Source organism: Electrona antarctica, assembly GCF_951216825.1.
Source record: "Electrona antarctica genome assembly, chromosome: 4".
In the NCBI taxonomy this organism is placed as follows: Eukaryota; Metazoa; Chordata; class Actinopteri; order Myctophiformes; family Myctophidae; genus Electrona; species Electrona antarctica.
In genome coordinates this window covers 52,280,483-52,302,943 of record NC_136809.1, presented here as the reverse complement: position 1 = coordinate 52,302,943, position 22,461 = coordinate 52,280,483, and the positions used below count along the sequence as shown (strand labels likewise).

General features: G+C 44.3%; 1 protein-coding gene across 1 annotated transcript in view; it reads left to right on the top strand.

Moving 5' to 3' along the window:
* Positions 1–4,629: 4,629 nt before the first annotated feature.
* Positions 4,630–22,461, top strand: part of spock3 (SPARC (osteonectin), cwcv and kazal like domains proteoglycan 3) — a 47,478-nt gene continuing 29,646 nt past the window's right edge. The window contains exons 1-2 of the mRNA XM_079499708.1: positions 4,630–4,746; positions 4,997–5,134. Of these exons, the coding sequence (XP_079355834.1) occupies positions 4,720–4,746; positions 4,997–5,134 (165 nt within the window). The 5' untranslated portion in view covers positions 4,630–4,719. The remainder of the gene's footprint in view (positions 4,747–4,996; positions 5,135–22,461) is intronic.

The window sequence follows — 22,461 nt, the reverse complement described above, 5'->3', positions numbered from 1 at the left end:
ACCTCCTGCTGTTCCAAACACAATGTCCTGAACATACCGCCACCACACACACTTCCTTGCTGGAGTTGTGCGGAAGCTGGCAGCAAACATCAATGATTTCTGGCCTGTGTGAGTGTGTGCACGCATTGCGTGTCGATGGACACTTAACAGCTTCAGTCACATGGCCCATTCTGATCACACTCTATAACGCAGTCATGTGTGTGTGTGTGTGTGTGTGTGTGTGTGTGTGTGTGTGTGTGTGTGTGTGTGTGTGTGTGTGTGTGTGTGTGTGTGTGTGTGTGTGTGCGTGCGTGCGTGTGTGTGTGTGTCCGAGTGTGTGTGTGTGCTACAATTTGACTTTCAAACGTCTGCGCTTAAATCATGCCTCCTCTTCACGCATACATTATCACGCACGCACGCTCGCACGCACGCACGCACGCACGCACGCACGCACGCACGCACGCACGCACGCACGCGACACTTCCACGTAAGGAAGACTGCAGTCTTTCATGACGCCGAAGATGTGAAGCTGAGGACAAGGTTGGTTTCTACAGCAACTGTGTGCATACTAATGCCCTGACCTACCTGGGCTCTCCGAAGAGCCTCTTAATATAATGAGCTCTAAAAGCTCTCTTTCTGTCCCATTCTCTCTCCCACATGCTCTCTCTCTCTCTCTCTCTCTCTCTCAGTCACACACTTCTATCCCATTCTGGGCGGGAACCCCTTTTGGTGTTTAAGCACAATGTTATACTTTAGCTATTGAAAAATAGCAGATCTACAAGCTCATAGCGCGGCACCGAGTGCCGCGCTACGAGCTTGTAGATCTGCTATTTTAAAATCTTTGGATATATATTCGTTCACAGCGAACATTTTTAACTCAAATCTTTGCGGCACATTACATATAATTTTTGGGGTCCTTGACATGAAATATTGAGCACCACTGATATAGAAACATGAGGTTTTTCAGAAAATTTACATTTTTTAAATTTCGACGTCAGGCCTAAACGGGCTATTTTATTTGACCATGTCCCTCCCTCTGTGTCTGCCCCTCTCTGTGTCTTTCAGCGCACTCCTCTCTTTTTGCTTTATCTCTTATAGCCTCTCTTCTCTTCTCCCGTCTCACGCTGTTCCCTTTTTGCCTCGATCCGTTCTCTATACCTGTCCTGCTCATATCGTGGACCGTATGTACCTCTCTTTCTCTGCATGCCTCCCTCCGCGTTGGTGGGAGCTGGGACGTTCATCATTTGTAACATGACATCTCACAATTACTGCAGTGGATTAGGCTGTGATTGATTGACTGATTGATTGAATAGTTCATTAAACATAAATGGGTGTCGGACAATCGGCTGTCGGACTATGTAGACTGTACTGTACTGTACTGTACTGTACTGTACTGTACTGTACTGCCTCTCATCATGCACACACATGTGCTACACCGTAGTCTGTACTGCACTGTGCTCTGTGCTGGAGTTACACTAACTACGGGTTAGTGCATGGTTACACTAAAAACTCAGCTTCCCATCATGCACCTGTGCACCTGTGTGAAGCTCAACAGCGCCACTTTGTCACCTGTTGGTACTCTAAACTAAACTAAAATATGTTCATTCAAGTTTTATTTATTCTCAAAATTATTTATTAAACTCATTTTCGGTGCAGTCGTCGAGTAATACAATATCATAAGAAAACATCACAATACATCAGAGGATCAGGAAAATAAAAACAAAAGGTATACATGTGAATTACATAAGGTCTACAAATAAAAGAAAAATGGACACATTTCTTTTTCTTTTTTTTTTTTTTAAGATATTTTTTTTGCGGCTTACGCCTTTTATTGGTTTTTGAAGGGACAGACAGTAGGCTGACAGGAAACGGGAGAGAGATGGGGGAAGACATGCAGTAAAGGCCGTGTCGGGCTCGGGAGTCGAACCCGCGGCACACTGCGACTGGATTACTGGGTGCCCAGACGGTTACGCCACCGCCTGGGCCAATGGACACATTTCTAAACAATCTAAAAACAGTTACATATTGTGGGGATCTGTATGCTCGCCAACGACTCAAGGGGATCAATGTGGTTATTAAAGGACCTATAACATAACATTTTACTTTTTCAATTGTGTTTTGGGGCCTCCCATGTATTGTCTATCCCCACAAATAACCAATTTTGATCAGGCTTTCATATTATATAGGTGCTTTAATGGAACTGGCTCTCAGGAACAGCTCAACTGATTTTGTCTAGGGATTTAAGAGTGGATGCTGCTGCATGTCTATAGATTATGTCCCCATAATCCAAGACAGCCAGGAACACTGTCATGCCTCAACTATACCCTCTTTCTGCTATGTATACAAACAGACATACAAAGGGACACACATTGCTGGTCCTTGGAGTGGCTGCACCGCTCAAAAAAGCTCTTGCGGTCTTCCATTTAGGCCTTAATATGCACCTGACCTAATACACACTCCTTTGTATAGAGACTTTAACCCATTTTGGGCGGGAACCCCTTTTGGTGTTTTAAACATTATGTCATAATTTAGCTATTGAAAAATAGCAGATCTACAAGCTCATAGCGCGCCACCGAGTGGCACGCTACGAGCTTGTAGGCCTGCTATTTTTGAAAAATCGTAAAAATGTGGCGCAAATCTTTGAATATATATTCTTTCAAAGTGAATGTTTTGAACTCAGGTCTAAATTAAACGCCCAGAAGATCAATTCAATGAATCCTCCTGCTTGCCTCATACATTGAGCGTTATATTATAGGACTCTATAGGCCAGTGGTTCAACCTTTTCTGGATTCATGGCCCACTTGAAAATGAAAATGCCTTCCGCCCACCCATTTGACCACTTAACACGTATACGGCATGCAGCCTATCAGCTGCCATGGTTAAGTGGTTAGATGCGTATGATCGTGATCGATCATAACGTGCTCTGAAAATGCACGCCATTTTCAGATTATGCTCCGATTATGCTCCGGACAGCCTTTTTTACATTAATGTTATATTATCATTTGTGTTTTGCCAATTATTTGGGGGCTCACTTGCAATATTGATTGATTGATTGATTGATTGATTGATTGATTGATTGATTGATTGATTGATTGATTGATTGATTGATTGATTGATTGATTGATTGAAATTTGTATTCACACAGTATGGGTTCATTAAAAACGAAAGCACAAGTCAATACCAAAACAGCCACGAGGATGAAACCAGAAAAAGCAATATTATTATAAAGACTTGTTTACATCAGGGTCCTCCATGTTCAATTCATCAGAGCATTTCATAATATCCTGGGGTTGGTAGAGCCAGTGTCACATAATAGGCTGAGGAAGAAGATGTTTGTGCTTTTTCCGTGGCCCTCCTCCTCGCCCCCTGGCCCCTGGCCTACAGTACAACAGAGCTAATTCAAAAGAGAGTGGTTCCAGTTCCACCCCCACCCCCGAGTCCCCCCCCCCACCCAACACAAATCATCCAGAGTGGGCCTATTAAGTGCATTTCTTATGGAAACCATGCTATCTTGACTCCAGGCATCACTTTACAGTCCTGGGCTAACCTTTTGCCTGGAATGCGAAGTTTAAAACGCTATAGTCTCACGACTCTGTATACTAAACATTGGTTCCCAAAGTGGGGTCCGGGGACCCCCACGGGGGTCCTTGAGGGAGTTCCAGGGGGTCCCCATGCTAAATGATAGTTTGGAACCAAATGGACCCTTATGGTCTGTAACTCTGAGAGTGTACAAATGTCCGTTTGGTTCCATTAGTACACTCTCAGAGTTAAATTAACATTGATTTTACAATATAAATTGGGGTCCCAGAGATTAAAAATGCCATTAAACATAGGGGTCCGTAGCCTAATGCATGTCAAACTGCTGGTGCTTGAAATTAAAATGGTTGAGAATCACTATTGACTGTATACTGTCTAGAACCGAAAAAAATCTTCTCTCATGTGGGTCCCTGGCATATCTCTTCCAATTGGGGGTCGGCGGGCTAATTCGTGTCAATTTTGGGGGTCCTTGACATGAAAAAGTTTGGGAACCACCAGTGCACATCTATACTCTAGTGTTAGTATAGGTAGGCTGTACAGAGACAGGCCTGAACCGCTACCATGTGATTTGCTGTAATCAAATCAAAAATGGAGGAGAAAAAAGGAAAAAAAGCACATGCAGCAGGACAGAAACGCGCGCGCGCGAGCACGCACACAACACACCCGTATAATATAGCCTACTATACGTATACTATACGCACGCGCGCGCAATATGTCATCACACAGACCCCCTGGCCCTCATAGCTCATAATATGAGCTAAGGGTCCATATTATGGACCCTTATCGCAAGGAAACACTTTTTTGCGGCCAATAACAGCTCACTGCTGCTGCACTCTCTCTCTCTCTCTCTCTCTCACACACACACACACACACACACACACACACACACACACACACACACAGCGTGCAATCATCACGAGCGTTTTGTCCGCACTGGAGAGAGACTGGAGGAGTGATCGAAAGCTATAGGGGGGGGGGGGGGGGTAGAAAGGAGAAGCGTGCGTGCGTGCGTGCCGTGCGCGTGCCACCATCCATGCGCGTTCACGCCTTACTGCCTGCGCTCAGAGAGAGAGGAGAGAAGCCGGTGCGGAGGGGAGGAGAGAGAGAGAGAGAGAGAGAGAGAGAGAGGGCTATTATCAGTGACAGAACACGGTAAGCGAGCAGCAGTGAGCAACACACACATACAGTCGGAACGAGCGTTTCATGCGACAGCAGCACAGAGACATTAAGGTAAGGAAAAAGGAAAACATCACATGGATCCTCTTATTAATATCATCCATTCAAGACGAATCGCTTTAAATTGGGAATGTATAGGATATAGTGTGTGTGTGTTGTTGCTTTTCACCGTCGCCGATCTGCAGTATATATAGCTTATCTTTACTATACGATCCCCGTTGTGATGATTCGCTGTCCCCGGTGCTGTTTTCGTTCGTTCGTGTGTGTGTGTGTGTGTGCCATGTGTGTGTGTGCGTGCGTGCAGATGCTGAGCGTCGCCCTGCTATGTGTGTGTGGTGCCGCCGTCGTCGCCTCCTTCGGACGGGTCTCTGCTCGCACGGACAGCAACGGCAATTTCTTGGACGATAAGTGGCTGGCGGGGAGATGGGATAAATTCAGAGATGTAAGTCGACTCCTAATCATTTCATCATTCCATGTTGTTGTTGTTATTATTATTATCACCACCTCAACAGCAACGAGCCCTTAGTTATAATCCTTTATCATGTCTCGTTCATTCCTATAATAGGCTACTTGGCCATTGATTGGCGAGGTGTTGTTCATGGGCGCCCTATACAGCGGGCGAATGATCACGCGCGTCTCGTTTTCTTGTTGTGTTCCAAAGCCAAGCGTCACGGGTCTTGCGCCGTTATGTCGCTTGTTGTCACAAACACACACACACACACAGGTTCACACAGTGACACACACGCACGCACGCAAGCACGCACACACACGTACACATGATCCTTCTTCTTGTCAATGTGTGCGGTTGTGATATGATTGCAGAGAGTCTGCATAGAGCCTATAGAGGAGATATAATATAGCCAAGGCCTCAAAATATAAAATAAAATGTTTGCACAATGCTCGACCCCCGAGGGATCTGAAGCACTTATCCATGTATACATTACTGATTACTGAGTATAGCCTCATACCTGCAACTATAGCTATACCAAGCAAACACATGCAGTTCAATGTCAAAACAATAGTGTCAAAACTATATATCTAGGTTAAGAAAAGAAGTGTCATGGGAAATATTTGTCAGAATGGCAGGTTGTCATTCTACACTATGTTGGCCTACCTAGAATAGTCCTGCATGCATGTGTGGGTGTGCAAAAACATGCGTGCGTGCACAGTGCACACACACATGGTGGTGTGTGTACTAGTGTGTGTACATGTATGTCTCCCACCGCCGGTTAGTTAGTCTTGGCGTTGCAGTCACATTGGCCCTGGCTGGCTATATAGGTGTACAGTAGGCTATACTGTACTAGTACAGTACAGTACGGTCATCCGCAATTAGCCTGACGTGTTTATGTAAGACCAGTATACTCGCTCAGCATGTAAGCTCCGCCAGGCTGACCACCAGACCCTGCATGGCTGTCAGTGCGCATTCTGCACAGCCTCTGATCTCTTTCGAAGCCACCTGTTATGGTCATGAAATATTAATGAACGGATATCCACATGCATTACCTCCAGAGAGACAACTTTTTAATTGGCCTTTTATATTTCATTGTTGAATTTAGTAGCCTACCTGTAAGAAAATATATATTGTGTTTGTGTATATACAGATAGTATTTTCTTTCCCCACATATAAACCAGTAAGACGCCCTGGGGGCGAGAAGCGACGCGTGCACACATCCACCTGGGTGACGGCAGACTGCTGGGCGAGCGCTGGCGCTTTGGCATGGGGGTGGGGTCAGATCAACATATGGAATGAATTCTGTACTGGCCATATGTGGAGCGTGTCTTGAGTGTACAGGGTTTGATGAGGTCAGATCAACATATGGAATGTCAGAACAGGTCAGCTCCATATATGGAGATCTAACTGGGACGGCGGTGGCTCAGGGGTAGAGTGGCTGGATGGTAACCGCAAGGTTGCCAGTTCGAACCCGGGCTCCCCCAGAGTTAGTGTCGAAGTGTCCTTGAGCAAGACACTGAACCCCTAATTGCTCCTGATGTGCTAGTTGGTGCCTTGCATGGTTTCCGCTGCCATCAGTGTATATGAATGTGTGTGTGAATGGGTGAATGTAATGCACAATCTATGTAAAGCAGGCGCTATATAAATGCACCATTTACCATTTAAGGGTGGCAGCAGGGGGCAGTGTCTTGAGTGCTTGAGGGTACAGGGTTTGATGAAGGGAGTTGCCGGCCGGCTCCATATATATGCAGATCTATAGGTGGTGATCCAGTCTTCTCCATTTATGGCTATATCCGGGGTTTGATGAGGTCAGTGTCTGTCGTGATCTTCATACATGGAGACGGCCATATATGGAGCGTCACGAGGCGTGACGGACTGACGGCCATATATGGTGGCGTGTTATTAGATAACAAAATATCTATATATATCTAATATATATGTGTGTGTGTGTGTGTGTGTGTGTGTGTGTGTGTAAATATCATCTCCACATAAATCACAGTTTAGATTTAGAACAATGGGACAGCAGTGAACTTGGAGGTGTGCGTTATGTAGGCTACAGTTGTACACAGCAATTCACTGCCACTATATGCTTCACGTCTATAGATACATAAACTAAGTATTCACATAAATGGTATTTCATCATGCAAAAAGGTATATAATTACAGAATATATCACGTAGAATCTAGCCTGTAAAGTGCACAGTATACGCATAGTAAGACCCTGGAGTGTGAATAATTTAACTCTGGAGTTAACCCATTTTGACCTGAGATCAGATTCTAAAAATGTCTTCTACATCCTGACAGTTTTCTGAAAAAGCTATGTTTCTATGTCAGTCGTTCTTCGATTTTTCTAAAATAGCAGATCTACAAGCTCGTAGCGCGCCACTCGGTGGCGCGCTATGAGCTTGTAGATCTGCTATTTTTCAATAGCTAAAGTATAACATAATGCTAACACCACCCACCGCCCAAAATGGGTTAAAGTAAAGCTGGTGTCAGATGGGTAGTGGGCTTTTGAGATTTTCAAGTGGGCCCAGAAAAAGGTCGACGAGACGAGACCCACTGCTCTGTGGCCATACGAGGCTGCTTAAGCCATTTAGACCTGACCTTGATTCTACAAAATGTCTTCTAAATCCTGACAGTTTTCTGAAACACCTATGTTTCTATGTCTGCGGTGCTCAATATTTCATGTCAAGGACACCAGAAATAATATGTAATTGGCCTCCGACCCCCATCTGAAAATATGTAGTTCCAGGGACTTCCACAGAAGCAAAAGATTTGAGTTGAAAACGTTCGCTCTGAAAGAATATATATATATTCAAAGATTCGCGCCACATTTTCATGATGTTTAAAAAATAGCAGACCTAGATCTGCTATTTTTTTTCAACAGCTAAAAGTATAACATAACACCAAAAGGGGTTCCCGCCCAGAATGTGTTAAAATCACAACTCTTCATTCGCTATAAAGAGTCATGGATTGCAGCTTTATAGCACTCAGGTTTCAGGTCTTCCAGCTGGGCGTTTACTCTGAGACACACAGGATATCCTCATGCCTGCCCTGTAACCACACATTTAATGGGTCTACACACAACTAACAGTAAAGGCACATGCACTATACACACACACACATATACACACACACACACACGCACGCACACACACGCCTCAAAACAGGAAACGGTGTTGGGCTCTGTTCTGCCTTCTGCACAATGTACCGCGTTGGACTTCCATGAAAAACAACAAGCTATTAAACACTGCACGGTCTCTAGCGATAACAATACGGTTTCCTTTGATATCAGCCGTAATGAGCGTCGTTGCCCTTCACAAAACACATTTTTGTGTCTTTGTTGTGCATGTGATGTCAGAGGTGAGAGACAGAACGAGAGAGAGGACTGTGAGATGTTTCGGAAAATGAAGCGTCTTTATTAATAATGTCTTCATATTAAACCCTTTCAAATTGGGAAAGCATCCGTGTCCTTTTATCCTTCATGGCTATTCAAAAAACAGCAGATGTACAAGCGCACAGCGCGTCACTTCGGCGAGCTTGCAATTTTTGAACATATTTTGAAAGATCTTGAAAGTGTGAGAACCACTGATTTAGAAGCCACTTGTACATAGTATAATCGGGCTCAGATCTCAATGGGTAAAGTAATTATTTGACGATTTCCTAGCTCTCACAGCAGTCTCTGGCTGCACGTCTCTCAGTCTTTCCCGTCATCACACGCCTCGCATAGCACCAAGAGCACATTACCAAAATGGTAAATGGTGCATTCATATAGCGCCTTCATCCAAGGCGCTTTACATAGATTGTGCATTACATTCACCCATTCACACACCGATGGCGGCAGAAACCATGCAATGCACCAACCTGCACATCAGGAGCAATTAGGGGTTCAGGGTCTTGCTCAAGGACACTTCGACACTGACTCTGGGGGAGGCCACAGGGTTCGAGCTGGCAGCCTTGCAGTTCCCATCCGGCCACTCTACCCCTGAGCCACCGCCACCACCACCCCCCCAACACATCACCAACACATCAACCTATCACAGGCCTCGTAATCGTATATAGCACCAAGCACATTACCAACACATCAACCTATCACAGGCCTCGTATATATATAGCACCAAGCACATTACCAACACATCAACCTATCACAGGCCTCGTATATATAGCACCAAGCACATTACCAACACATCGACCTATCACAGGCCTCGTATATATAGCACCAAGCACATTACCAACACATCAACCTATCACAGGCCTCATATATATAGCACCAAAAGCACATTACCAACACATCGACCTGTGATGTGGGACCGCATCATGTGACACACCTTAGGCCAAATTGCTGCACAGGATCTGGATTATGCAAATAACAAATGTAGTCAGGAGGACCCAAACATTAGGCAGGAAATGTGATTGTGGCACTCTGCTGATTAAGGTGGAATGAACTCTCTGTGTCTTTGAGATAACCGTGAGGGGGGAGAGAGAGAGAGAGAGAGAGAGAGAGAGAGAGAGAGAGAGAGAGAGAGAGAGAGAGAGAGAGAGAGAGGCAGAGAGAGAGAGGCAGAGAGAGTGTCACACAAAAAGAGAAGGAGTGAGAGAGAAAGATCAAAAGGAAAAGGAAAGAGGAGAGCAGGAGACATGAGAGAGCTGAGGGACTGAGTTAATACAATAGAGGGCTCTATAAATATCACACATGGCAATGAGGAGACACTCTACCTGTCTAGCACAAAGCGACAGAGAGAGAGAGAGAGAGAGAGAGAGAGAGAGAGAGACAGGCAGGCACACAGACAGAGGCAAAGAGAGCGGCACATGGAACTGTAGTGGAATAATGCAGGGTGTTGAGTTGAATGTGACTGTGTTGTTCACATCTTTGTGTGTTTTAACCTTGAGGCGCCAGACATGCACACCGTCGAGTTGCAGCACGAGCCAAATTCTGTGTGGGTTGTGAACTTGTGTGTGTGTGTGTGTGTGTGTGTGTGTGTGTGTGTGTGTGTGTGTGTGTGTGTGTGTGTGTGTGTGTGTGTGTGTGTGTGTGTGTGTGTGTGTGTGTGTGTGTGCGTACAGTACAGTTACAGTACATGCATGTGTTACGAGTCACTTGTGAAATGAGAACGTAGCTTAAGTAATAATTGTTTAGTTCCTGTTTCCAGTGGAAAGATGTGATATAGATTAGAAGCACCCAGACATGAAGAAGTTTCTGTTTCAGTTCTGTCCTTTTTTTACGGTGCCTATTTATGATCATTATCAATTATAATGTACTGTAGAGATTTAATTATAATGGGTGCCTCAGGGGTTGAGTGACCGGATGGCAACCGCAAGGTTCCCAGTTCGAACCCTGTGGGCTCCCCCAGAGTTAGTGTCAAAGTGTCCTTGAGCAAGACACTGAACCCCTGATTGCTCCCGATGTGCAGGTTGGTGCCTTGCATTCGGTGTATGACTGTGTGTGTGAATGGGTGAATGTAATGCACAATCTCTGTAAAGTGCCTTGGATGAAGGCGCTATATAAATGCACCATTTACTGTACCATTTATATATGATCAACATTATTCATTTCATAAGAAATGAAGGTACATTTATGAAAAACTAAATGTCGAGGCATATGGATATGTCTTTAGTAATGCAACCACGACAAATACATGGTATGACATTGTCTCGTTGTTTTGAGGAATTCTGCTATCCAGAATGGATTTCGTGAGGCGACTCCTATGCCTAGTTCGCCTAGTACTCGATTTACTTTATGGATCACAATAGATAGCGTTTAACCCATTCAGGCCTGACGTCGAAATTTAAAAAAAAAAGTTTTCTAAATCATGACAATTTTCGGAAAGATTTGAGGCACATTTTAACGATTTTTCAAAAATAGCAGACCTACAAGCTCATAGCGCGCCACTCGGTGGCGCGCTATGAGCTTGTAGATCTGCTATTTTTCAATAGCTAAATTATAACATAATGTTTAAAACGCTAACGCTAACGTGACATGGATGCGTTCCAGGTATCAATGGATTAAACGTGTTTCGCATGCCCAGAGGGTAGAGTATAGTTTATCTTTTTGAAAACCAGATATTCGTAGAGATATTATCACATCAGTCGTACATTCTCTGAGAGTAGGAAACAAGTGGATAAGCCATTGCGTATATACGATCGCCCCCGAGCATGTGAGATAAGAGTGAAATGGCCAGCCCTGCGAATATGGTCCAATAACACAGGAGACAGAGATGGAGCCGTATCGGAGAGTGGATCTTGAGTGCACTGACTGTAAACCTCAAGATTTTCTTGTTAGATTTGGACAATTGCTGTGTTTGCACAGTAGCTAAAAGCTCATCTAATCTGTAATCAATCTAATCACTGTCTCCTTGGATTTACATTTGATATGGTCCTGTCGCAGAGCAACGCACTGCAGGCTGCACGTCGCTAAAATGCACTAACCCATTTTGGGCGGGAACCCCTTTTGGTGTTTTAAGCGCAACGTTATACTTTAGCTATTGAAAAATAGCAGATCTACAAGCTCATAGCGCGGCACCGAGTGCCACGCTATGAGCTTGTAGGTCTGCTATTTTTGAAAAATCGTGAAAATGTGGCGCAAATCTTAATATATATTATTTCAGAGCGTTTTAACGTTTTAACTCAAATATTTGCTTCTGGGGGTCCCTGGAACAACATATTTTCAGATGGGGGTCGGCGGCCAAATCCAAATATTTTTGGGGGTCCTTGACAGGTTGAGCACCGCTAACATAGAAACATAGGTATTTCAGAAAACTGTGTGGGACATTAATTGTAGAATTGTCCTCAGGTCAAAATGCACTAAGAAAGGGTTCTGGCCAGTGATGCAGTTAGTGCTGTCAGGTGGCAGAGACGCGGCCTAGGGCAGTGGTTCTCAAAGTGGGGGTCTGGGGACCCCCAGGGGTCCTCGAAGGGAGTTCAAGGGGGGTCCCCACTCCCCAGCAAAATGATAGTTAAGAACTAAATGGACCCTTGTTGGACTGTAACTCCGAGAGTGTACAAATGGAACAAAATTATTCCAGGTTCCAAAAACATATAGATTTCACAATATAAATCACAATAGAAATGCCGTTAAAATGGGTGTCTGTAGCCTGTAATGCATGTCAAGCTGGGGGTCCTTGAAATGAAATCGGTTGAAAATGACTGCTAGAGCCGTACAAATGGGGGTCCGCAGGCTAATAAATGTCAATTTTGGGGGTCCTTGACATGAAAAAGGTTTGATAACTAATGGCCTAGGCCTAGACTCTGCTATAGCCCATTTTGGGCGGGAACCCCTTTTGGTGTTTTAATCATTATGTTATAATTTAGCTATTGAAAAATAGCAGATCTACAAGCTCATAGCGCGCCACCGAGTGGCGCGCTACGAGCTTGTAGATCTGCTATTTCTGAAAAATCGTGAAAATATTTCTTTAAGAAAACTGGAGGATTTGGAAGAAATGTTTTAAATTTCGAGGTCAGGCCAAAATGGACTAGTCTATTGCACTGATACCATCATAGCACTTCAACCATTCATTCTGTCCGGTTCACTAGATTGGACCTTGGCTAGCCCACAGCACAGCAGAGTATAAAAAAAAGAGAGAGATTTACATGTATTGCACAAAGATAAACTGCGGTGAACTGTTGACAAAAAGAGCCAGAGTCATTAATTGTAAGGTATTAAGCCAAATTAATGGCATCTTTAGACCAGTCCAATTTGGATTGATTCCACCACACTGTGATTAACCTCCTCTCCTCTCCTCTCCTCTCCTCTCCTCTCCTCTCCTCTCCTCTCCTCTCCTCTCCTCTCCTCTCCTCTCCTCTCCTCTCCTCTCCTCCCCTCCCCTCCCCTCCCCTCCTCTCCTCTCGAGAAGGTACAGAGCTTTAGGCCATTTTAGCTCCAGATGACGTCTTTGTGAATGTGTTCTGTTCGTGTGAGTGTGTGTGCACACTACTGTGACCTATTCAAGTCGAACCCATTCATGGCGGGAACCCCTTTTGGTGTTTCAAGTGTTATGTTATACATTAGCTATTGAAAAATAGCAGATCTGCTATTTATGAAATTTTTTGAAAATGTGGCGCAAATCTTTGAATATATTCTATATATATATTCTTTCAGAGCGAACGTTTTTTAACTCAAATCTTTGCTTCTGGGGAGGGGGTCCCTGGAACAACATATTTTGAGATGGGGGGGGGTCCGGGGGCCAAATACATATAATTCTGGGGCTCCTTAATTGACATGAAATAGTTTCAGAACCACCGATATGGAAACATAGGTTTTTTCAGAAAACCTTTAGGATTTATTTAGAAGACATAATTTCTTTTTTTAGAATGGGCCACAGTCCTCCTAAATGGGTTAAGCATGACCAGCAGCGTCCAATAATGAAAATAGCTAAGTAGCCTTTGCTGCGTTTGGCAGACAGAGGTATATACCAAGGAATCAGGACAACAATGAGAACGGGGCCTGAAGTTAAACCACTTGCAACCTGCCTTCTGGATGTCTTCCAAAAATATATATATATAAAAAATGAAAAACAACATTTCAAAAGATTTCCAAAAATGTAGTTTTCTAGAAGAGCAAAAATAACATATGTGCAAGCTTGTAGATCAGCTACAGTATATCTGCTATTCGCTGTACGAATATAGGGAATTTCAGTTCATTTATTTTGTGTATAGGGATTAATTGAGAAGGAAGGTGAAAGTTATATAGAAAACAAGTCAATACATGCAAAATATGTTGTTCCATTCTGGGCGGGAACCCCTTTTGGTGTTTTAAACATTATGTTGTAATTTAGCTATTTTTGAAAGGAAAAAAAAAAACTGGAAAACTTTAAATTTCGAGGTCAGGCCTGAATGGGTTAAGCTCTTCTTCACTCACTTCACTCGCATATGTGCGTTTCGGCTAACTGCCTTCTTCAGTGTGCAGACACTGAAGAAGGCAGTTATAGCCGAAACGTTTGTCCCGATGAGATAAGACAAAATGAACCTCTTGAAATGTGTTTCTTGGTTTGTGCGACCTTTCTATACCTTTTTATGACGTTGATGTAAGCCGGTAACGCACCATAAGTCAGAGCACGGTGGTCCACAAGAAAGTTTTCATGCATATGTGCACACACAGGTGTCACACAAACACACGCACGCTACGCACGCTACACACACGCACACACACAATATGTTTGTCACGACCATATTATCAAATGCTTTACATATAGTGTTACTCTGTTCAATACGTAGCCTAGTGATGATAATCATGGTCAGTGTGTGGTGTCATTCACCCGTAATGGACATTCTATTATGTATTGTCTTTATCCATCCACAGTTTAGCATAGATCAGTGTGTGTACAGTATGTGTGTACAGTATGTGTACAGTACACCTCTGTATGTACATGTAGGTGTCCATGTAGGCCCATGTACTGTATTAGGCATGTGTACGTCGCACCATATTGATATTTTGGCCGATATCCGTGCATTAATACGGTCTGATCCCAGAGACGGATTAACCCCCATGAGGGCCCCTGGGCCGGTCATTTTTGAAGGGCCCCCATAGCGCGCGTGCGCGCAAAAGTTTTGTGTTTTTCCGTGTTTTTATCATGTTTTTGACCTAAATTTAACTAAATCAATGGCCAATGAAGGGACCCAGGAGCCCTTTTCAGGGCGTCAAACCTAGTACTGAGCGGTCCAATTTCCCCGAAGGGCCCCTGAGAGCCAAGGGCCCCTGGGCCACGGCCCCACTGGCCCAATGGCTAATTTGTCCCTGTCCGATCCTGACGATACCCTAACTGTGATTCGGGGGGGGAAGATGCAGACTTAAAAAAAGAAAAGAATGATGTCCTTTACGCCTACTGATGCACATACTCTGTTCCACATTCAAACATAGATATTGTAAAATAAAAATATTGACACCCTAGTATATACGTGATATACGTGACCATGTGCAGTTGTGCACACAAATGCATGTATTGACTTGTTTTCTATATAACTTTCACATTCCTTCTCAATTAATCCCTATATACAAAATAAATGAACTGAAATTCCCTATATTCGTACAGCGAATAGCAGATATACTGTAGCTGATCTACAAGCTTGTGCATATGTTATTGTTGCTCTTCTAGAAAACTACATATTTGGAAATCTTTTGAAATGTTGTTTTTCATTTTTATATATATATTTTTTGGAAGACATCCAGAAGGCAGGTTGCAAGTGGTTTAACTTCAGGCCCCGTTCTCATTGTTGTCCTGATTCCTTGGTATATACCTCTGTCTGCCAAACGCAGCAAAGGCTACTTAGCTATTTTCATTATTGGACGCTGCCGGTCATGCTTAACCCATTTAGGAGGACTGTGGCCGATTCTAAAAAAAGAAATGCCTTCTAAATAAATCCTAAAAGTTTTCTGAAAAAAACCTATGTTTCTATATCGGTGGTTCTGAAACTATTTCTGAGTACCACAGACGAATAACAGTCTAAGTCCACACTATTGATCCATAATATATAAATGATAGATAAGGGTTCAGGACAACAAGGCCTTTTCGTGGAGGGGTCAGTCTGAAATTTGGACTTAGACTGTTTTTCGTCTGTGGTACTCTAAGGAGCCCCAGAATTATATGTATTTGGCCCCCGGACCCCCCCATCTCAAAATATGTTGTTCCATGGAAGAAGAGCTTAACCCATTCAGGCCTGACCTCGAAATTTAAAGTTTTCCATTTTTTTTTTCCTTTAAAAAAATAGCAGACCTAGTGGCGCGCTACGAGCTTGTAGATCTGCTATTTTTCAATAGCTAAATTACAACATAATGTTTAAAACACCAAAAGGGGTTCCCGCCCAGAATGGAACAACATATTTTGCATGTATTGACTTGTTTTCTATATAGCTTTCACCTTCCTTCTCAATTAATCCCTATAAAAAGGGAAAGGTGGAGCAAAGAGAGAACAGAAGGGATGTAGATTTTTGGAGTAAAAGTTGCTTTAACCCATTCTGGGCGGGAACCCCTTTTGGTGTTTTAAAGCATTATGTTATACTTTAGCTATTGGAAAATAGCAGATCTACAAGCTCGTAGAGCGCCACCGAGTGGCGCGCCACGAGCTTGTAGGTCTGCTATTTTTGAAAAGTCGAGAAAATGTGGTGCAAATCTTTGAACATAATTATATTCTTTCAGAGCGAACGTTTTTCTTTATTTCGACGTCAGGGCCTAAATGGGTTTAGGGCTTTTCAAACGGGAAGCGAGCAACGTTGTTGCCTGGATCAACGACAGGTCTCCTCCAGGTACTGCTCAAGAGGGTGGCGCAACAACGCAAGCGTAAACAAAACAAAAGCTAAACAGACTCCAGGTCTGGTGAGTCGCGCGGGCGTGTGCACGTAACGAGCACGCGTGCAACAAATTCACGGGACCGCGCTCACGTAAATACGCTTGCGTTGTCGTGCCGCGAGTTCTCCGCGCAAACACGCAGGTCTCGTTGAAAATGAACTATACGCGCGTTAAATCGCTTCGCGTTTGAAAAGGCCCTTTAGGCTGTACTCAAGAAGCCATTATAGGCTTGCAGTAGTAAGTCTGTTTGGTGTTTTCCATGTTTCTGGTGTGTGTGTGCATGGGTTCATGTGTGTTAAAGTGTATTCACTCTCACAATGGTGCTTCAGTGTGGAGTCTGTTGACATCACAGTCAGATTTAAGGAGCATTGAATGACGCCTTTGGGAATCGGTTTAGAGCTAGAATTGCGTGTGCGTTGCATGTGTGTGTGTGCGCGTGCCTTCGTGCAGTGTGCATGCATGTTCATTCCATTAAGGAATCAGACCTGCAGGGACTTACATGGTTTCGACCGTGGAGTGGTCTTGTCCCCCATAATGCAATTCTGTCATCTCAGCTTGCAGTGCTGGAAGGCAAAAACAGGAACAAAAGTGCCCTGCTTAGCGACAGTGTACCTTTTTCTAGCCTTCAGTATATGGGCTCCTTCCGCTGAATGTGTGTGTGCGCGCGCGCGCGCGTGCGTGCGTGTGTGCACATTAAGTGTGACAGCATGTTCTGCAGTCTCTTGTGAAGCATATCAAATATCAAAAAAAATGTCAAATATACATAACATTCCCAAGGATGTAGCTACAGTCAGTCACATGCATAAAGTGTGTGACAGGTCAGTATATAGCAGGGGTTGAAAATAGTGGAGAGAACAGATTACGGTCAAAAGTGCAGCAAGTAAGTACAGTGTGCATTATGCAGTATGTCACATACATACATAAATATGGGTGCAAATGTTCAGTCGTGTGGCAGCCATGGGGCTCAGAGCCTGAACTGCAACCTGATGGCTTGCTTAAAGCAGGGGTTCTCAACGTTTTTGGCCGGGGACCCCCGGACATGCTTTGGCAATGTCTCGGGACCCCCGCCCCGCCCCCTCCCGACCCCCAATATAAATGGACTGCTACAATAACCTTAATAATAGAGACAATACACCATAAATAAATACTGAAACCAGATATAATCATTAGGGAAGGTGTATGCATGCATGTACTATGTGTACTATATGTAAACTCTTCATTTCCACTTTCCAGCCATTCAGTTGCAAAAAAAAAAAAAAAAAAGTGTTTTTTAAAAAATTTGGGGACCCCCTAAAATAATTTGGCGACCCCCCGAGGGGTCGCGACCCACGGGTTGAGAACCCCTGGCTTAAAGGACCACTTCACCACTTTTCAACCTATCTTCATATAATAGGTCCTCACTAATAATCATGAAAAAATGGGGCATTTTTTTCCTACTCGGTCTGTGTCTCATAGGAGGGCTGTGGGCAGTTCAGAAACCGTCTTCCAGTGACATCATCGATGGGGAATACAAGCTAATAGAAACTGCAGGCGTTCTAGTCCTGAAAAGTTGCAATGCGAAAATGGAAGCCATCGTTCTCACGATAATGAAAATCTAAACATTTTTGTAAAAAAAATCTTGTTTAAAAAGAAATCTGCCTAATGATGATGTCACTGGAAGACGGTTTCTAAACTGCCCACAGCCCTCCTATGATACACAGACTGAGTAGAAAAAAATCGTGCCATTTTATCATGATCATTAGTGAGGACCTATTATATGAAGATAGGTTGAAAAGTGGTGAAGTGGTCCTTTAAGGCTCATACATAGTCTGGAATTCCGGTGGTTAGGTGACCACCGAACTACAACATGACGACGTCACAAGCCGCGGTGAAGAGCAAACCACCGCCACCGCTCCAGCCCTTCTCTCTGTTTTTACTCACCACCGCTCAACGTCATTTCAGCTATGGTGGTCACCTCACCACCGGAGCGGTGGTCACCTCACCACCGAAAATCCAGACTATGAATAGGCCTTTAGTCAGCTTGTTTGGCATTTGAAACTGTGGTATTGCCTACTACGGGTGTGCCATTATATCGATATCGCGATATGTCGTATCGTCCTCCCAATATGGTGATATTGATTAGTTAGTAGTGGTAGGCTACCCATTGTTGTGGACAGACAAGTTGCAAAGTTGCAGTCTGTGTTTTGCTGTATGGAGGAGGCAAGATTCATGTACTTATTGGCCAGTTTGTGACACAACAAATCTTGTAAGATTTTGGAATAAAGACACAATTCCAGATTTTTGCATTTCATGGTTATTTTTTTCATTTTCAGTTACAGATATCGTGATGTATCGTTGATGAAATCTCTTGCAATATATTGAACATCGCCATATATCAAACATGATGATATTATCATTGTCGAGGGCCTAATATCGCCACAGACATCGTATGGTGAGGTACTCATATCGTCCCACCCCTGCCTGCTTCAAGGCAGAGGAGTGAACTGATTGTGGCTGGGGTGGTTATAGTACAGTTGGAGGCCATCGATATTGTCCTTTTCTTTTTGCTGAGGTTTGCGTGATCTGCGCAAAAGGACAGTTAACCCATTTTGGGCGGGAACCCCTTTTGGTGTTTTAAACATGTTATAATTTAGCTATTGAAAAATAGCAGATCTACAAGCTCATAGCGCGCCACCGAGTGGCGCGCTACGAGCTTGTAGGTCGTGAAAATATTTATTTCAAAAAACTGGAGGATTTAGAAGGATTTTTTAAAATTTTGAGGTCAGGCCTAAATGGGTCAAATGATAAGGGACAATATCGGTGGCACCCAACTGTAGTATACGTGTCTTTGTTGGTCCACTTATAAGGCCTTTTCATACTCCAGTTTCATGTGATAAGGTGACCACCTGAAAACTACAACATGGCGTCACGCCGTGGTGGTGAGCACCCAAACACATCTCTCTGTTTTTACTAACAACCGGTGGTCACCGTATCACCTACAACTGGACTATGAATAGGCCTTTAGCAGTGGCTATATGCACCGCCTGGTGGGCCGTATACAGTATGTAATATGTGCACCTCTTAACGATGTGATGTGCCACGATGGTTCGAGGCCGGTATTGTCAGGATAGCAGGATGACTCAGCCGATTCGACTGGTATCACCCCATATAATCGGCGAAATCATCTGTTATCAGCACGTTTGAATGGTGCCAAAATGTCCATACTGGCATCCTCACCACATAGCCTGGTCATGGTTTGCCCCTGGTGGACGTGTCATTTTGGTGCATGGAACTAGGAGCTACTAATATATACTATTCTCTGTCTATCAGGACGTAACTCGAACGGCGCTGAGTCGGGTGGCCTTCGCAACGCTCGGCACGGCGACTCGCTCAGCTAGCGCCTCGCTCGGCGGTGCCTCACGTAGCTCATGGCCACCAGACACGGCGCGCCTCCGTCAGGACATCAGTGATAATGACAATGCTACAATCGCTGATAATGACATACTGAACAGTGAGGATTCCAGTATGGACATTTTGGCACCATTCAAACGTGCTGATAACGGATGATTTCGCCGATTATATGGGGTGATACCAGTCGAATGGGGTGGATGACTGAACCCAATATGCAGAGCCATGCACAAACAGGAATGTTCAAAATCTAAAGATTTATTTAAGGCAGAAAGGGTAACAAACACATGGAAACTCAGAAGAGCCAATTAAAGGCCGAACTTTTCAAAATACAAAGAAAACTATAGGAAGTCCAAAAAGGGCGAAACTCTACCGAGTACAAGGCAGTAATCATAAAGTCCAAAAAGCAAACCTTTCCAGAAGAACAAAACCAAGAACCAGGAACTTCGGGTTACAGCTCAAGGACAATGACAAATGTTCTGACAGTGCAGAGAGTTTGCAAAGAGTCCAGTTATATAGGGAGCAGGTCAATTGGCAAAGTGTTCACAGGTGGGCTGACGAGGGAGTTGGAGACAGGTGAGTAAATGGGACTGCAGAGTGGAAAGGAAAGTGGGAGTGGCCAGGGCTGACACTGTCTATGGAGAGCTAGACCTTGACAGGTATTCTCCATATGCAGACCGCGGCCATCTTACCATATAAGTTAATGGCAAGGTGCTACCTAGCTGCAACTTGAACTTCCAATGGCAGCCCATTCATCCAAACAGAAAGGTCCTATCTGATGGTATTAAACAACGTCAAACTCACCAACATTGCAGCTGTACGGAAAGCTTGAATTATTCTCTTTCTATCCTCAAAGTGTTAGATAAAAATCCACTGTAGACATACAGGGTTCCCCAATAAATTTTCCTCGAGGGCCATATTTTGACTAGGGTACCAGGCTGGGGGCCGAGTCCGCACGCGTGAGGTCGAGGTCTTGCCCTGAAAATTCATTTTCAGGGCAGGACCCCATTTGAAAAGGATGCCCAGTTTGACATGCATAGGCTACTGACCCCCATTTAATGCCATTTATATCTGGCATTGGTTTTTTTTTTAATTCTTCCGCGGGCCGCAAGGGGGCGCTCCGCGGGCCGCAAATGGCCCGCGGGCCGCCTATTGGGGAACCCTGCGATTATGAGCTACTTTGTGTTACTTGCAGGTGATTCTTTTTCTAAGTGCTGGGGTTTGGAAGTGCTCGTTAGATAGCACTCAACTGCCCTGTGTACCACCTGTTTTGAATTAGCACATAATGCAAGAGGCAGCAGGACATTGCTTAACTGAAAACGAGTGCTTCCAAACTCTGATGGAAACATGGCCGGCTTGGCCGCAGTCTGCAAATGGGCAATTGGCTACTGTTCACTTCAAGGGAAAAGGCCCGCTCTACTCAGACAGTTTTATATAGTTTCAGGCGTGTGCTGGGTGCAGATTCAAGTCAGATTCATGTCAAAATTGCAAATTTCCACTGACGAAGGCCTGCGCGCCGAAACGCGTTTGTCTGTCTGGTATGACTGCTGCTGCGGAGCACTATCATCATTAAACAAAGACTCTTACTCGACTGGAAGTGCGGATTTTATTCATTTTCAATTGGCTACTGTTCCCATATATACCCGGCAGGCAGCTCGTCAGGATGCTCTCGATCCAACCCAATCCACTTCATTCACAGAGCACATTTAAAACAACAGCGTTGAACCAAAGTGTACTGTACAGTCATATATAAAATACTAAAGAGCAAAACTGTCTCACTCTGCCCTGTAGTGTGCCATGCCTGGGTCGGGTTGCCTCTCCCTGACTTTTCCCCCTCTGTTGTCTCCCCTCCCCTGGCTGATTGTGAGACTGTTTCCACCTGGGTTACTAAGCTGAAGGGACTTTGGTTAATGGGTTTGAAGGTACATTAGGGACACTGTGTTATTGGTTAGGTTGCTCGATTATAATGTGTTCCTGCTGTTGTACGTTTATGTTACGTTTGCCCTAGCTCTGGTCCATAGCTCTAATGCCGTTGCATTTAGAGCTATGTTGCTGTCGACCTCCAGCGCTCGCATAAATGCAGACCAGCCTCTCGTCTGTGGCGTAAATATGAAGAACGTTCTTGCTACTCACCAATACAAAGGTGGCTTGTGTTATTAGAAAGCCTACTTTCCTTAGTGGACGCACTCTGAGCCCCCCACCACACGTATAAAAAGCACTTTTTGGCCAGAAAGGGATTTTTTTTCTCCGGAAGGAAAATCTTGTCTATGAGGTTTTCTCTTGGCAATATCGGTAGAGGGCGCAGTGGAGTAACTAAAAGTATTTTTCGTGCCACTCACCTTAGACAGAGGGAACGACAGAGAGAGAGAGAGAGAGAGAGAGAGAGAGAGAGAGAGAGAGAGAGAGAGAGAGAGACAGAGACAGAGACAGAAGGGGAGAGAGCGAGAAAGACTCCCTGACAATTAATCCACTGATGTCACACTTCTAAAAATACGATGTACTGTACTGTTACAGTAAACACACACAAATACAGAACACCAAGGCAGGCAGGTGTGCATTGACACACACACACACACACACACACACACACACACACACACACACACACACACACACACACACACACACACACGCACGCACGCACGCACGCACAC